Source organism: Caretta caretta, chromosome 3 (genome assembly GCF_965140235.1).
Source record: "Caretta caretta isolate rCarCar2 chromosome 3, rCarCar1.hap1, whole genome shotgun sequence".
Taxonomy (NCBI): domain Eukaryota; kingdom Metazoa; phylum Chordata; order Testudines; family Cheloniidae; genus Caretta; species Caretta caretta.
In genome coordinates this window covers 129,867,489-129,886,133 of record NC_134208.1, presented here as the reverse complement: position 1 = coordinate 129,886,133, position 18,645 = coordinate 129,867,489, and the positions used below count along the sequence as shown (strand labels likewise).

The following is an 18,645-nucleotide window of genomic DNA, read 5'->3' as shown; positions in this document are numbered from 1 at the left end:
ATACATCTGATGAAGTGAGCTGTAGCTCACGAAAGCTCATGCTCAAATAAATTGGTTAGTCTCTAAGGTGCCACAAGTACTCCTTTTCTTTTTGCGAATACAGACTAACACGGCTGTTCCTCTGAAACCTCCTATAGGGTAGTATATCAGTAATCTCAACATATTATCATATATGTCAATTCATTGCCATGGCCCTCCTGTGGTTGGTTATCCGTGGACGTAACCTATGTACCTGTTATGAACATCAGTTCGTTGCCATGACACTCTTGTGGTTGGACTCATGTTCCTGTGCTCAGAAATTCACTTAAAACTCCAATTTCAGCTCCCCAATACTTGGGCTTTCCGTTAGACCATTTGTCTGTTCAAAGGTCACAGGCCTCAAGCATTATGCTAACTGAGGAAGCTAATGTCTTTCAGGATACAGTCATGTTGGTTCCTTGCATCATTTCTGAATATAATAAAGGCAAGCTAGCCCTATATGCTACAGTCCTCCCTTTGATAGGGTCATTGTTAATGAACCTATCCCATAAATTTAGGGTCTACCCCTTTGTTTAAAGCCTGGCTTTTTACATAACATACTAGACACAGGTAGAGGAGAATTGCCACCTGCCCAATTAGTATATGTGCCTTTGTCATGTAACAAAATTTTGACCCTGTGACCCTGCACTTCATTTGACCAAAATAATATATTTTTGATAATTGGTTATTACAATACTGGAATTTTCACTATTAAATGATAAGAGCCTCTTACTTGGTTAGCCTGGTAGGCTACCAGTGACGATAACGACAGATGCTGCTGGTACCTTCCTTCTGGCCACACAGCAGCGTGTTCATCTCAAACATATTGTATCTGTCAATGTACGGATACCCCTTTTCAGAATAACAGGCCATCGGTGGAATTTTCCCCATTTGGTGATAAACTACCAGAGGAGGTACATTGGTGGATTCATTGTAGACGTTGTCTTTAAGATGACCTATTGTGTGGATGACTCATAAGTGACTGAACACATTGTTACCAGATTGAACACGACTAAGAGGTCTTGGATGGGACACACAAGGTTTTTCCACGATGTAATCTTAGTTAAATAAGAATTTTAATTAGTGAACAGTGTCACAGACCCCATACCTGATCGGTAGCAGTCTGGCATTACAAGCTTCCACAGAGCGGTCACCACTCGCTTCTTCAGTGTCAGTGGAGCTCTCATTTTAGTGTCATTGCACCAGAGGGCTGGGGCGAGCTCCTTGCACGCTTCCAGGAAAGTGGCCTTGCGCATCCCAAAGTTTTGGAGCCAGTGTTTGCCATAACGATGCGACCCCACCAGTCAGTGCTTGTTTCTTGGGACAAGAACTGGTGCTTCACTGTGTTCAGCTGCTCCGTGAATGCCAGCAGCAACCAGGAATTGTTTTTTTCCATGGTTTCCAGCAGGACTATTTGAAAAGAATTGTCATATTCTGCATGGTGACTCTGGCGGCTCTGGAAATACTGCAGAATCAGGTGCTTGGTGTTTGTAATAGCGAAGACCTGTGCGGGATTCATGCTTCTGTAGAGATGGTGAATGCACAGGTTTGATAGGCTTTTGAAAACAGGCACGAAATATGGGATGTAGAAGAAATTAGGGGAGGGAGAAAACTGCATCATGGGACGTTCACACCACGTTCCCAGTCACCCCTGTGGGAATGTGTTTCTCCCGTGAGGCTTGCAGACTCTTTCCAAAACACCAGGTGGTGAGTTGAACAGTGGGATAGCTACCCAAGGTAGCTCTCTGCATCAGTAAAAGCACTGCTAGTGGTGACAAGCTCAACTGACACAAGGACCATAGCATGGACATGCACAACCAACTTCATTACTGTGGTGGCTGTATGTTGACTTGACTTAGCTAAGTTGACTTAATTTTGCAGTGTAGACATGCCCTGAGTGTACTAGTGAAAATTGTTTTTTGATTTAGCTGAGTTAGGAAACTTTGAAAATTGCATTTTGCAGTAAAATTTTAACCATAATGTGCTATGTCATTTCTTAAGGAAGCTTGTGACTTGCATTTGTGCATGGCTAGCTTAGGCTTTGTCAGTACCCAAAAGTTGTACTAATTTTAACTAAATTGTTTTAGAAACTGGTTAAACTGGTGCAAGTTCCTTATGTGGTCACTCTGAAATCAGTTTGAATGTGTTTATGTTGATTTAGCTTAAGTTGATGAGGATCTGACATAAGTTAAATGTATAAAGCATTCTTAAACCCATTTAAATATATCCACACAAGAGGATAGCACTAATTTAATTAATCAGTTTCTAAAATGATTTAGTTAAATTGGTAAAACGTGTGTGTAGACAAGGCTTAAACTGTGTAGTGAACAAATACATCTCATAAGGAGCGTGTTGAACAGAATCCTGCCTAGTCATTGCCTTTTTAAATGTCTGTGTTTCTCTAGATTCATCCCTTGATGTAGATTTGTAGTTTGTCAGTTTGCAATGTTGTACTTTTTACTTCAGACATAATTTTTTCTTTTCCTTTTTCATAATTATCTAAATAAATATTTACACTTTAATGTATGTTTTTTTCCAAAGGTTTGGGACTATTGTACTGGATTGCTAATATACCAATCAGCAGTGTTAACAGGTATGGTTTTCTTTCTTTGTATCGCCTGCCTTTGAAAGGAAAGCATCTTGCACATTAAGAAAAAATAAGTGATCACCTTTGTGGGTTGACATACTCAAAATAGCACAGTTAGCCAGTAAATACTAGGGCCATCATTTGCAAGCTTGAAGTCAGTGGGAACTGCAGCATCTCTGAAAATATGGATTTAGTGCCAAGTTAGAAATTTTTGGCCTACTTGCATAAAATATAACTTGCCTAGCTAAAGGTATTGCATATGCACATTTTATCTGTGTTGGTATTAATGACATGCTTGAATTAGTGTCGTCTCATTTAGTACATATAGGTATGTTATGTTATACTAATCCCCATTATATCTGAGCACCTTGTTCTTGTCATTCATCAGATGTTATGTTTGGCACAAGGGAACCTTCCCATTTTGTGTGCATACTGTAATAGCTTTTACATAAAGGCTGTGTTAATATTTTTTTAGGACAATCACAATACATGGCATTTCCACATTATTTATGCTCATTTTTATTATAATTAGGATACACATAACGAAAAGAGCTGTTTTGTTTTCTTTTACCACAATTTGAGAAGGCACATTAGCATGTACTTATTTCCCATTGACTGAATTGAGAGCATATTTTAAAATATAAAACCTGATTTATGTGTACTATAAAAATAACTGCATATATATATATATTTTCTTTTTTACAGCATTTCCTTTGCTAAGTCTGTTCATTGATGAAGAAAATAAACAGATTATTACAGGATGTGCTGATGGGCAGGTGAGAATCAAGCAAATGCTGTAAATATTAATTTTTGTCAAAATATCAAAACATTTAGGAACATCCTGTGTATCAGGAAGTGTCTCAATCTCTGTATTTGGAATTGTTACAAAGACAACTTTAATTAGAATAATTCACTGCTCTGAACCTTAATTGTTTTGATTACTTATGGCATAGAACTGAGCTTTAAAACTAAATGGAAAAACTTTTCTAAATACATTGGTAAAGCTGTCTAAAATCACATATCGGTAAAAGAATATACTGTGTATGCAGATTGAGAAGTTGCAAGTTTGTTTTAAAATGAGGTGTGAAAATCAATTAATTTTTTTATTTATTGGCCAATCAGTATGACTTACAGTCTAAGCTAGAAGTATATGAGCGAGTCTTGCTGGGAATCCTTGCAAATTGAGATCTGTGGTAATCTGTAGTTTAGTCAATCTTTAAGATTTTTTTTTTTTAAACATTTGCTGTAGCCATAAAACGCTTTATTCACCCACTGCACCAGTTCAGAGGAGTGTGGAGAAAATGAAAGGCTAAACTTTTGTCGTGTCTAGAAAATGTAAGCAATAAAGGACATATATGAGCCAATGAGATATCACATGCAAAGTTTCCAAAGGTTTCTGTAACATTTTATAATCATTTCAAAAAGATGATGGGGGAGATTTCCAAAGGTACAAACAGGAGTTAGATACCTAACTCCCATTGAAAGTCAATGGCGATTAGGCTTCTAACTGCCTCCTGAACTTTGAAAATCTTCCTTGCTATTGTTAAAACATGAATACATGTGATTGACTCTTTGTGTTATAAATTCTGCACTTGTGAAATTAAAATTTCCTAAAATGTGCTGTTTAAGCAATGAGATGCTCCAGTGAGAGAGTTAAATGGTATTTATGTTAATTAGGCTGATAAACTTGAGACCAAACACTCCACACTGTGCATGAGTGTTATCGTCAGTGTCAAAAACCTGATGCTGTGACTGATTCTGTCGTCCTCCTTCAGCTTTGGATCTTCAGTTTGCTCAGTGGACACCAGTACCGTTGTGTGGTACATATAAACTTAAAGAAAGAGCGAGATAAATTCTACAGCAAAACTGGAAAATCTAGACAACAATTAGGTATTGTGATGTTTCTAGAACACTTTTCTATGTTATGCTTTAATACATATTGTATGGTACTGAATGTATTCTCTTCATAACCACCATTAGTTGAATTCTGCCCTCAGATTTTCATGTACAACTCTCACTGAATTCAATAGGAGTTAAGCACGTGTATCTAGGAGAACAAAGCTTGCCCTTTGTATGTGTATATCAAACCCTGTATTTTGTGGATTAGATACTGTTCTCATTGAAGTCAGTGAGAGGTTTGCCAGAGGCTTCAAAGGAGAGCAGAATTGGGTCCTGTTGAGTTATTCATCACTTGTATAACTGGAATAAACATTTGTTAATTCCTCTAAAAGTTCTAAGAATCTTTATTTTTGCTATTTACTTTTCCTCCCACATCAGTGTCTCTGCGTCATAGTGACTGTTTCCATCTGATAATGACAGGACTAGGTTTCTGAGACCAGTCACCCTAAAATAGCAAAATAGAGTGGCATTGTTTCAGAGAGGGATGAGGTGTTTCTAGTGTGCTGGCTCTGGTAATCCATCTGCTGAAGCAAAGGCCTCTAAATGTGATCCCTCTTCATGCTAGTACATTGCGCTACTACTGAGTTACCCTTTTATTTCTTTATTCCATTTCAGTCCATTCCATTTCAGTCACTTTTGATCCATTTCACTAGTCTGATAATAGTCAATGTCTATCTTCTTTAGATCAAATACAGAAGTTTTCTAAGCTGTACAGCACCAATGACATGAGTCCAGAAAAAACAGTGGAAACAACATTGCCAATCCTCAGAATTGAACACTGTGACCAATCAATAAGTTTAGGCAAAGAAGAAAACTTGTAAGTGCAATAAATTATCATTGACTATACGACTGAAAACCATGCCTAGCAATTTGATTTTGGCTTTCAAATTACTTTCACTGCAGGCTATTCTAATTTCGTGATACAATAATAACATTAGTTCGTTCATTCAGTGAGATGCAAGCCCTAGTAATTTATTCTTACTTAAGTGGCATATACAAAATAATTTACAAAATAAAAAATTAGCTTCTACTCTGAAAAGTAATTCTTTTTTTTAAGAGGTATTGTGAGATTCCATGTTTATTATCTCTCTGTTTCCAAATCAACAGTACTCTGTTTGCAGATTAAAAAGAAACGAACTTTTTACAACTACCAGCACTGCAAACTCATCTTGGAATCTAAAAGTCACGCTTGGTTCTTTCCTTCTCATGCATTGCTGACAGTGCCCATGGCAACACTTGTGTGATCTCTGTGCTTTCAGTGGGGTTGTAAGGGTGTAACTCATTGGCCTTGCAGTTGGACTCTATAAACTATTTTGTTGATGTACAAAAAGGAATAGAATCCAGCTGCCTCTCTGATAGTTTTATTTGCTCTGCCAGGTTACCAGCAGTGAAAATAAGCATTTGCTAAATTTTATCTCTAAAGTTAGCAGCAAAGACTCTGAATATAGACAGGGAGCACATCTGTGGAGTAAGAGGGTGCCTGCTGGACACAGTATTTAGAGTTCAACCACACTTAAAGGGCCTGAGGCAAACTGGAAAAAGCAAGACAATAAGTAATAGTCAAGCTTGCTACTCAGGTTCTCCTTGTTTATGTCAAAAATGTTCAGGGGTCAGGTCTGTTGTAATCTTATGTTTCACCTATGCAGCAGTATGTAGGAAATGTCAAATTAAAGATGAAGAGGCAGCCTAACTTAATTTGTTCTGTCAGTTACAGTCATATCCTTAATGTTGTAAGTGTAGCTTTTTATTTCATTACCTTTCTTTTTTTAAAGAACTTTTCCACTGACATCCCACTGAAATTGATTGAAAGTGATTTAATTACTGCTGTGGCTGTACGTTGACGTAATTTAGGTTGACTTAATTTTGTCGTGTAGACTTGCCCTGAGGGTATTAAGTTCTAACAAATCTTGAGTTTTTTTTATAAAAGAAGTCATATACCTATAGAAGTCTAAATATATTAGAACAACATTGTAAGCTTTATCAACCAAACTTGTGATAGTATCCGAAAACTATATCAGGCGTGAAAGTCCTATTTTCCATAAAACCATGTTGATTGGCATTAATTATGCTACCATCCTTTAATTCAACTCTTAGTGTCCCATAGTGAACTTTCCATTTGGCCTTGGATTGATGTCAGACTAATTTACTTATGATTCCCTGGGTCATCCCATTTTAAATATTACTATAACATTAGTTTTTTTTCCAGTATTCTAGAACTTATCCAGTGTCCAATGATATGTTAAAATTGACATTAATGATTCAGAGTGCTCTTCTGGCTAATTCTTTTAATATTCTTGGGTGCAAGTTGTTCAGTCCTGCTGATTTAAAAATGTCATGGGAAAAGCATATCTCTATTCACAGGGCTTTGCCCCTGCCAAACTTCAAAGATCTGTTGTGAACAATGGAGGTATTACAGCTTAAAAAACAAAAAACAAAAAAAATACCCTCAAGATTTTTTTTAACATAATGTTGTGCAATCTAAATATAGGGCACTCTACCAGATTTCCCTATAAGAGCTAATATTGCACAGTGGAGGTTTGTTTAGTTGTTGAATTGCTTTCCAGTATACTGGTATAGTTGAAATGGTATAACTTCCCTAGTGTGGACGCAGTGAGTACGTCTACACTTGCAGCACATGCAGAATACAGACACTGCATGACCAGTTAGAACAGGTATAAACAGCAGTGTAGATGGTGAGGCATGGCTTAGGTGAGTAGAGTGCCCTACACATCTGAACCCAAGGGTATGTACTCTACATGACTCTCTACATGTCCAAGCAGTGCCTCGCAGGTCTAGCACTGTACTATTACGTGCCTTCCCCACGCTGGCGCCTTTTCCCACTGCTAGAGTCTTTCATGGCGGTGGGGAAAGGCTCTGGCACCTCCTTGCTGCCGGAGCCTTTCCTTATTGCCTCCCCCCTGTTGGTGCCTTTCACTGCCACAGATAGCTACACACTACAGTGAGTGAGGATGCAGCCTGCATTTCACTGTGGCATGTACACACACTGCCACAAGTGTAGACAAGGTCACAGTTATACCCATGTAAAAGCCTATGTACTGGTATCACATATTCCTATGTGGGAAGGGTAATAAAGCAGTATAAGACACCTTTCTACTGTTATAACTGTGTCAATTAGACGGGTTGTACCAATATAACTGTTTCAGGTTAAAAAAAAAATTACACTCTTAATGAAATAGCTAGGCTGCTACAAAGACTGTTTGTAGACCAGGCCTGGGAGACCCCTGCCTTGTCTTTTATTGATTGATATTAAGGTGACATTGTTCTGGGTAGGGATATTGTTTTGAACATGTAAAATGTCTAACTCTGTAATAAACTCTGTAAATCTGTAACTCTGTAGCTCTGTAACTCTGTAATAAACTCTGTAATAAACTAACACTGTAACCCCTCTGTAATATGAAAATTGTTGATTAAAGCAATTTATCATGTTGAACATCACGGTATTAAAAAACTTGTTATAAAGATTGAGGGCCTAATTCTCCTCTCAAAATCTTTGTAAATCAAGTCTGTCCACTGAAGTAAAGGAGATCAGAATCAAGTCCCATATGTACAATGTTCACTTTTCATAACTGAATAACATAGCTGCTAATTTAAAATAATTTGTTAAGGTAGAAGTCCACACATGCTAAGGACTGAGCAATAAAAGCATATTTTTTAGCTAGGACATGACCGAAGATTCAAAAACCACACATAAAATTATATTTTCCTGCTCTAATACTTAAGACAGGGTTTGACTGTTTTTAAAAAAGAGAAATTGTACATCTGTGGTGACAATTTGCATAACAAACTTTAGTCTTGTGCTTTTCCATGTCCTCACTTCAACTCTTGAGCCCTTATTTCATAAGCAGTGCCTAAAACGTCTATTGATTTTTATTTGGAATAAAAATTTTAAAAAATGTTGATCCAGGTGTTTGTTTATTTTGACATCAAAACATTGTTAGTCTTTGTCAAAAACAAGTTTTTATATTTTTCCTAAGCACATTTCTCACTCTTCGGGATTGTCTCATAGTTCAATTATAGCTCTTTCCATAAGAGTAGTGGCTGAAATTGCAACAGATCAGGCTGGTCCCTTGCCTTGTGTGTTTGAGTAGTGGATTTCATTTTATAAAATTTCCTTAACACAAATGTGGACTTTCTAGGTTTGTTCTGGCTTTGTTCCTTATTCATGCCAGTTCTCTTTTCATACCCTGATTATGTCCAAAGATATCTTAGGTTAAATTATCTTTGCTGGGTTCACATTATAGGTGGGTAAAATTAAGGTGTTATATGAATATGCATAGTGTTTCCATATATTCTTTTTATAGAGAGATTTTACATTGTTCCTCTAAATTATTGCAAAATGCAATAATTAAAAAGCTTACTGTGTTATTTTGGTTTAGCACTGTCAAGTGGTGAAATTGTATTCTTTATTTTAAATTCCATTTTAAACCCAGTTTGGCGCGCTCAGCATGAAAATATTTTTCTCACAGGGTATAGTTCTTGCCCCTATTTTATTGGCTGTCACAATGCAAATATGACAACTTTCTGTACTCCTTAATTGGTCTTGCATTTACTGTGGTTCACTAAAGTGTATGCAGCTATATTAATACTTAAGAATTATTTGTAAATGAACGTTATATATGTGTACATAGAAAATATCCTAAATATTAAACAAAAGAATTCAGGAAATTTGGCAGAGCACCTTAGTTGCCTGGTAAGAACAAAATCATGACAGGATACTAGATATCTGAATTAGGGAGTAATGCCAGGACTGTTGGTCACAGGATCAGTGGAGATCATATAGGTTGTGTACTGGAGAACTTTGTGAAAGAGAAACTGATGGTTGCCTGCCTGTAGTCTGACAGTAGCATTCACAAATCTCTGTTAGGTAAACCTGTTTGGAAACTGAAATTCCCGTGGTGTGAGGAATTCCAAAATGTCTCTCTCTATATATATATATATTAAGAATCTGAACAGAAAAAAAAAAAAGACATTTTGAAACTTCCTGCAGAATGAAATCCCCTAATTCGGTTTCAAATAAATCTCAAAAGAAAATGTCATTTCAATTATCTACATTTTGTTTCAATACTATCAAAATCATTTGGTTTTGACTGTCAATTAGAGTTTAGTTATATATGTTTATAATATAATATAAAAGTCAAAATGTTTGAGTATTTTGCCATGTCATAATATAAATATTTTTATGATTATATTATATATTTTTATATAAATTTCTAATGGGTAATTAGTACTGTAATGGCTGCTTGGTATTAGAATTAGTAATTGATATTCTAATTGTTTGTAATTGGTACTTGGTTTGTTCAGCCGGTATTCTAACTGGTATTTTGTTTAATAGTTTGTATAATATAGAAAAACAGGGAGCCCACCCAGAAGCCAGCCAGCTAGAATTCTGGGGCAGCCTGCCTGCCAGGTGGGCAGCTGGGGAGCCGGGCAGCATGCCCACTAGGTGGGCAACTGGGGAGTAGGCTAGCTGGGGATCCTAATTTTCTGCCAGCCTGCCTACTCAAGTGGGCAGGCGGGAGGGAGATCAGGTATGCCAGCTGGCCAGCCTATCTGGCTTCCACTGAAAATGTTGACGGAACTGGCATATTCCTGTGGAACATTTCAATTTAATCAAATCAGCATTTTCCAATGGAAAATTTCTGACCAGTTCTACTCTTAGGATGTCACTCCACCAGATGAGAAACAGCCCAGTCGTAGTAATCGGAGTAGGAGGAAGACTTAAAAATGAAAATATATTAGGGGAAAATCTTAGAAATACAAAAAAATTAACAATTTGTTAGTCTCTACGGTGCCACAAGTACTCCTTTTCTTTTTGTTATATTTCAGGAATTATAGTAAATGTTGATTCACTACCATAAAAGAAACAAATACATAGAAATAAAAAGTCCATATTAAAAACATCATCTGCTTTTTCCCATCCATCTTTTCTGTTTGCTTGTACTGTAATATGATTAGTTTGGCTTCTCTTTCAGAACCTAAACATTTTGAGCAGTTACAGAAAATCATAGATATTTCTGTTCTTACTTCTCAAAGCCTGTCAGCTTTTCTAATTATTTGTATTTTCAAAAATATCTCCATTTAACATTGTAATGCCCAGTTTCATTTTTCTGGGATGCAATTTTTCTTTGTTTGTGTGGTGGTGGGGTGGGGTGGAATGGGGAATAGAATGCTTGAACAAAGCAATTTGTGTGTATCTTAAGTGATAAAAAGGAAAACCTACAGATAACTCTTTTTTTCTTCCTTTTACAATTAGTTTTCCTGCTGTAAATGCCAGATGTTTGTGGATAGGAAGCTCTGCTGGTTTGTTCATAATTAACTTGGCAAACTTTGAATTAGAAGCTGTTTTACATTATAAAGGTATGATCATAAAATATTTAATTACAGTTTGATACAATTCATAAGTATTTATTTTTTTCCTCTGATCTGATGTGAATGCTGTAGGGATTGGTATGCAAAAATGGTTGCATAGGGCTGAAAGCCAGGGCTCCTGGTCAATACATGATTATAATTCGCATGCTGTCCCTTTTCCTAGTTGTGCTGATCAGTTGCACTAGCACACTGTTATGTAATGAATCTGCATCTAATTTTATCATTTATTTGTGATTATTAGACATAAGGGCTTTGTTCACGTTGCACTTTTACTGATGTAAATTGGGAATATCTTTACTGAAGACGATGGAGTTACACTGGTGTAAAATTAGTATAGAACTGATTTGCACCCAAAAGTTTCTCTGATTTAATTATATTTCCTGTTAAAAAAGGGACAATACCATTTTACAATTTTTCTGGTAAAGATTACAGTGGCCTCAGTATTCAGTTTGCTGGATCATGCGCATTAATGAGGAAGGCAGTTAATGGGAAGGTAAGTACACAATTACTGTGTTTGTTAAACAAGTTATTAAGTATTCAGTAACTTTCAGGTGAACAGTGCAAATACTGTTCAATTATTTTTAAACTTCTCTGCTTTATTTTATAAAGTTTTCTTATCAAAATATTGAAAGCATGCTAAATACATTTTTGTTTTACTTGCTGTGAGTTGTATAGTACTTTTCCTGAAGGTGGCTGATGATTCTACTGTATAGTCAATGAGTAACTTTAAAATCCCCACCACATATATACTATTAGTAATAACAAAAACCTAAATAGATTTTTCTAGTTTTTGATTTGAACTTCAGATAGTTATGTCATGAACAACAAATGAGGCAGGTGCAGGTGCTCTGGTGGAAGAAGACATGAGAAGACTTCCTCTCTCTTTCCCTCCCAATCCTTTTGAAAGAGCTCTGAAAGTTATTTGATAGTGTGGCAGCTTGTGCACCGCATCGTCAAGAAAGTTCATGGCCGGTTGCTTAGGGCATGTGAGTTTTGCTGCTGATGTGGCCTATTTGCTTCAGTGCTTGTTGCCCACAGGACTGTGAGCTGAGCCAAGGGCCTTATTCCTACTTAAAAACAGGAGCGTTTTTGTTTTAAAAATGACTTCTGCTCACTCATCCCTGCAGCTCAGGATCTTAATATAAATTCACTTCCTTGAAGACCCGTGGAATTTCCTCCTCGATACACTTCCTTTTCATGCTACTTTTGTGGTATCAGGATTGTAGAGGGGGTTAGAGTTCACACTTCACCCTGGGTATGCAGGCCTGTTTGGGAAGCAATTAAGTTCCTTAACTAGTTTGAACATATGTTTAGGAAGACAATGCTGCTCTCTTGAGTACTGCTTAACCGTTTGTTAGATGGATTAGAGTCACCCAAATAAAATCAGTTACTGGTTTATTAGCAGTTTTCATGAATGGCATTGAATAATCCCTCACTTTCTGCTATCATCAATAATGTTTATCTAGAGTTATAGCTTAATTTGAAGTGAGGAGGGGAATGTTACATCATGGTCTTGTCACTGCAGGTTTTCTGCTTGCTTACCTCAATGTTTGAAAATACGATTGCTTTGCTGGAGATTAACCTTGCTGCTTTGATGAGATCTCAGCAGAGTGATTTTCTCTTATGTGGAAAGGAGAAGAGGCTTTCAGTTATTGCAAGGTATGGGATGGTTTCAAATATTTGATGGTTCTAGTAGTGTCCCCATAGGTGCTCCACTTCAGGCGTGTTTATATTCCATGCACTTTTGATCTGAGATTTTTGGTAATAGTGCCCATTTGGCCCATGAGTGCACCCTACACATCCTCCTGCCCCGCACTGGGACTATATAGGGCTGTGCAGTCAAACCACCCTCAGTTCCTTCTCTACTGCTTCGTCCTGAGACAGAGCGTTAGTGTGTCTTTCTGTTCAAAACTACAAACTAATTACCTTTCGTACTTACCTACGTACCTAGTGAGCTAACTAGCTTGTATTTTGAAGGGTTGGTCTCAATTCCTTCCCCCTTCTCCTCAGATCACTTTTGCTCTGGATTCAGAGGGGTAGCCATGTTAGTCTGTATCACTAAAAACAATGAGGAGTCCTTGTGGCACCTTAGAGACTAACAAATTTATTTGGGCCTAAGCTTTCGTGGGATATAACCCACTTCATCAGATGCATGGAGTGGAAATTACAGTAAGCAGGTATAAATATACAGCACATGAAAAGATGGGAGTTGCCTTACCAAGGGGCTGGGGCTGTCAGCGCTAACGAGGCCAATTCAGTTAGGATGGATGTAGCCCATTCCCAACAGCTGACAAGAAGGGGTGAATATCAACAGAGCACACAGCAAAATCCGTAGACTTCAACAGAGAAAAGGAACTGTAAGAATAGGGTGCTTTGCCATGGGATTTTGGGTTTGTCTTGCCACTGCTCCAGGAGCATCAGATCGTGACCGACAAAGCCCGGCTCCCTTCTGCAACCAATCTGGATGGCCACTAGATTGATCCAGACTCCAGACTGGTAACTATAAAAACATCAACTGGCAGGACTGTGTGCATGATGTGTATGTGTGTGTGACTGAAAAGCATATGCTAAATGTTGTATTTTCAATAAATATGGCATATTTACCTTCTCTCTCATAAAAGATCCCATGTGCTTTGTATAGCATAACACGCATATCTATTCAAGGGACACCATCGTAGGACCCAACCACATCAGCCACACCATCAAGGGCTTGTTCACCTGCACATCTACCAATGTGATATATGCCATCATGTGGCAGCAATGCCCCTCTGCCTTGTACACTGGCCAAACTGGACAATCTCTACGCAAAAGAATAAATGGACACAAATCAGATGTCAAGAATTTGTAACATTCAAAAACCAGTAGCACTTCAATCTCCCTGGACACTCAATAACAGACTTAAAAGTTGTCATTCTTCAACAAAAAAACTTGAAAAATAAACTTCAACGAGAAACTGCAGAACTGGAATTAATTTGCAAATTTGATACCATCAAATTAGGCCTGAATAAAGATTGGGAGTGGCTGGGTCACTACAAAAAATAATTTTCCCTCTGTTGATATTCACCCCTTCTTGTCAAAAATATAACGTATAATATCTTATTCTAATATGAAGATCGTATCTAATGCAATTTTCTCGATTTTTATCTTTAGTTGCTCTCTGTTGCCAAATTCTCCATTGTGTACTGAGTCTTTCAAGAAAGAAAGCTGCAAACCTACCAATAAAAAAAAACTTGGTAAGTGTAAACCAATCTTAAGGTGAACAATCAACATACAGATTCTTCATAATATTACCTCGTATAGCTAACTAGTGCTATATCTAGTCAATATATTATTTTCTTTGTCAACTTGTAAGTTGCATTATATTTTCAATTCTATGCTTTATTTAGTGCTACTTTCCTTCCTAAAAATGTACCTATATAAGTTGTGTTTTTTAAAAAATTTAACTTTTGAGAACTTTCTTTGGGGAATGTGGAACCTTTGATTATGTGTCATGGCATGCACACAGAGGAGTTAGATAAAAAACATGAAATACTGTTGCTGGCAGATAGCAACATAACACTGTTTTATTTCTTAGAATGATAACCTGCAAGATCCCAAGAACAGAGAGACACAAAGCAGGCTGGTTCCTAAAACAGAGGGGCACAACTCACCTCACCTATTCTAGCTGTCTGTTTGTAAAATTGACCGGTTTTGGGTCCAGCTTTGCACACTTTCCTACAGAGTGCTCTATTCTACAAGTAGAATGAGGACCCCACCTTGAAATTTGAAGTGACGGTCTACAATTTAACACAGTTTTCAGTGCACCACACCTTTTCAATTTGCACATGTGATTCAAGTTAGTTAGTTTGTTCTTTTTCCAAGGAATTTTTCTGATAATTTTCAGTTTTGTCTTCTTTAAATGTGTATGTATTTATAATCAGTTTTCCGGTCCTCCTCTTGAATGAGTTGTCTTTTGACAACATGTGCTATCAGGAACAGTATCCCCAATAATGTCACGGCAAACCTGGTGGCTGACCTTTGTGACTTTGTCCTCACTCACAACTATTTCACATTTGGGGACAATATATACCTTCAAGTCAGCGGCACTGCTATGCGTACCCGCATGGCCCCACAGTATGCTAACATTTTTATGGCTGACTTAGAACAACGCTTCCTTAGCTCTTGTCCCCTAACACCCCTACTCGCGCTACATTGATGACATCTTCATATCTGGACCCATGGAAAAGAAGCCCTTGAGGAATTCCACCATGATTTCAACAATTTCCATCCCACCATCAACCTCAGCCTGGACCAATCCACACAAGCGGTCCATTTCCTGGACACTACTATGCTAATAAGTGATGGTCACATAAACACCACCCTATACCAGAAACCTACTGACCGCTATACTTACTTATTTACATGCCTCCAGCTTCTATCCAGGACACCCCACATGATCCATTGTCTACAGCCAAGCTCTAAGATACAACCACATTTGCTCCAATCCCTCAGACAGAGACAAACACCTACAAGATCTCTATCAAGCATTCTTAAAACTACAATACCCACCTGCTGAAGTGAAAAAACAGATTGACAGAACCAGAAGAGTACCCAGAAGTCACCTACTACAGGACAGGCCGAACAAAGAAAATAACAGAACACCACTAGCTGTCACCTTCAGCCCCCAACTAAAACCTCTCCAGCGCATCATCACAGATTTACAACGTATCCTGAAAAATGATCCCTCACTCTCACAGATCTTGGGAGGCAGACCAGTCCTTGCTTACAGACAGCCCCCCAGCCTGAAGCAAATACTCTCCAGCAACCACACACCACACAACAAAAACACTAACTCAGGAGCCTATCCTTGCAACAAAGCCTGATGCCAACTCTGTCCACATATTTATGCAAGTGACACCATCATAGGACCTAATCACATTAGCCACTCCATCAGGGGCTCGTTCACCTGCACATCTGCCAATGTGATATATGCCATCATGTGCCAGCAATGCCCCTGTGCCATGTACATTGGCCAAACCAGACAGTCTCTACACAAAAGAATAAATGGACACAAATCTGACATCAGGAATCATAACATTCAAAAACCGGCAGGAGAACACTTCAGCCTCTCTGGCCACTCAGTAAAAGATTTAAGGGTGATAATTTTGCAACAGAAAAGCTTCAAAAACAGACTCCAATGAGAAACTGCTGAGCTTGAATTAATATGCAAACTAGATACCATTAACTTGGGTTTGAATAGAGACTGGGAGTGGCTGGGTCATTACACATATTGAATCTATTTCCCTAAGTTAAGTATCTTCACACTTTCTTGTCAACTGTCTAAATGGGCCATCTTGATTATCACTGCAAAAGTTTTTTTCTCTTGCTGATAATAGCTCATCTTAACTAATTAGCCTCTCACAGTTTGTATGGCAACTTCCAACTTATCAGTATGTATATATATATATCTTCTTACTATATGTTCTATTCTATGCATCCGATGAAGTGGGCTGTAGCCCAAGAAAGCTAATGCTCTAATAAATTTGTTAGTCTCTAAGGTGCCACAAGTACTCCTGTTCTTTTTGTATAATTATATATTGCTCAGACTTGTAGTCAATAGAGTTTTTCTAATAGTCAGTAGCATTAATAATGAAGATATAAGACATCTGCTCAGGGGGGTGTTATGTATGTAATTTCCCTTTGACTTTAGTGGGAGCAGGATGATGTGCATTCTTTAAAGTAGACTGATGTCTTATTTTCAGTTAGCTCCATAGTTATCTGCAAAGAGTGCCATGTCTGTGCTGTCTAACACTGTCAGGATAGTGAATCCCGCTATGTCTGTGTTCATAACCATTGGCAACTTATGACTTTTGTAGAACATCATTCAAGCAAAGTATATCAGGCTGTCCATTATATCCTTCAAGAGGGACTAGAGATCAAGGCATAATTTGTATGGTTTGTCCTTACACTTTTAGCAAAAGACCTAGGGGCAGACGTAGCAAATGTAAACCCTGGGAAGCGTTATGAGCTTCAAAGGACTATTTTAAACAATGTTTCAGAGAATAAAAAACTGTTGGGGCAAATGCAATTAAGTGGGTATCCTAGAAAATACCTGGTGGGACGATGTGGTGGGATATACAAACCTCACACTGGGCCTGAAGGGGTTAAAGGGTAATTACAGGGCCCAGGTAGCCCTTCCCCTATGGGCCCCTGAAGATGCTGCAACTGGAAGAGCAGGTTAAAAGGAACTCAGAAGTCAGGCAAAGGGTGATGGACAGGCTGCAGGAGAGAGGTTTCCTTCTCCAGGCAACCAGAGAGAAAGTTGAACTTGAGAGAGGACCACAGAGTGTGTAAGGCCCACAGGCAGGGCCTTGTCTACCCCCTCCCTTGAGAACCAGCAAGTCCAGTAGTCCTCGGCTCTTTTGGACTCTTTTTGTTAAATGATTGACTGTTAGGACTATAGGGGCCACACCCCAGACTGAAGGGCCATATAGGTAGGAAGTAGCCCAGGGCAGCAGACTTAGGCTCACTGCAGGAAGTACCCTGCTGTTGTTGCTTCCCACAGGGCCCTGGGCTTTGACCTGGTGGAGCGGGCAAGTCCGGATCCCCTCTACCACACCAACCTAAAGGCTGAGTCCCAGATATGGGTGGAGAGCTGAAGATTCCTGGTTTAGGATTAAGAACAAGCACTTTTGCTGTTCCGCCGGAGGGGCAAGGGGCTGGAAGCTGGGTGCACTAACCACTAGGATGCTTGGCCCCCGAGCACCCTATCACAGAGGGGTATGCGAATGGACCCAAGCTTTTTGAAGCTACACCCAGAGAAGAGAACTCCTTTCTGGCTGATTACTTATTCACAGTCTCTGCAGATCAAAGACCCAAACTGTACAAAGGAAAGGGTAACCTATGTATAGATGTCCTTGTTCTGAGCAAAAGCTGTTATGAACTTGTAACTGCAGAAAAACTCCTTGGTGGGTTTGAAGGACTGAATCCTACCAGAGCCCTTGCTGGGGTTGGGAGTGATCTCTGGTAAGCCTATTAGCATGCCTATAGGTTCTGTTGTTTTCTGTTAATGTTTTCTCTGTAATGCTTTCACTTAAGAATATATATGCTTGCTTAGATAGGGCTGTGTGGTAGCTTATAACTTTGGCAATTATATTGTTCAGAGCCTTTGAAGAGTAAGTAAAGCACAGATGCTAGCCTGGTTAGGCCACTTGGCTTGCTGGGGAGCTCCTAGTTTAGGCAGGGAAATGTGCAGCCTAGAAAAATCCTGGTCAGCAGGGAAAGAGACATGGGTCTCTACCCAAGAGAGATTATGGGAGCCTAGAGTTGGTGTCCTTGCTGGACCATGAGTGGGAAAATACAGGAGCAGTTGCCCTGAACTGACACACTCTGAACAGACATTTTGAAATAACTGTACAGTGGATGGTTGTGTAATGACTTGCCCATAGAACAGTGGTCCCCAAATTTTTTATGTCATGCTCCCCTTCTGTGTGCCCCGCCACACTGGGAGCAGGGCTGTGGCCAGGAGCTGCAGCCAGGAGCGGGAGCTGTGGCCAGGAGCTGGACCGGGAGCAGGAGCCACGGAGGGAGTGGGACTGGGGCTGGGCTGCAGTTGGGGCCAGGAGCTGACGCCAGGGCCTCAGCTGGGGGAGTGGGAGGGGCCGGAGCCAGAGTGGAGCTAGGGGCAGAGCGCAGCTGGGTGGCGCTTCCTCCCTTCTTCCCATGGGGGCTGGTCTGGGCCCTGCTGCATCTCCTCAAAAATTCCTCCGTGC

At 39.0% G+C, this 18,645-nt stretch overlaps 1 protein-coding gene across 4 annotated transcripts in view; it reads left to right on the top strand.

The window, feature by feature from the left end:
* WDR27 (WD repeat domain 27) overlaps nt 1–18,645 on the top strand; it is a 191,561-nt gene that overhangs the window by 28,684 nt on the left and 144,232 nt on the right. For all 4 annotated transcript variants that reach the window (XM_075126871.1, XM_048843973.2, XM_048843971.2 and 1 more), the window contains 8 exons: nt 2,560–2,611; nt 3,311–3,381; nt 4,381–4,495; nt 5,189–5,321; nt 10,779–10,882; nt 11,320–11,387; nt 12,420–12,553; nt 14,045–14,127. In XM_075126871.1, the coding sequence (XP_074982972.1) occupies nt 2,560–2,611; nt 3,311–3,381; nt 4,381–4,495; nt 5,189–5,321; nt 10,779–10,882; nt 11,320–11,387; nt 12,420–12,553; nt 14,045–14,127 (760 nt within the window). The remainder of the gene's footprint in view (nt 1–2,559; nt 2,612–3,310; nt 3,382–4,380; nt 4,496–5,188; nt 5,322–10,778; nt 10,883–11,319; nt 11,388–12,419; nt 12,554–14,044; nt 14,128–18,645) is intronic.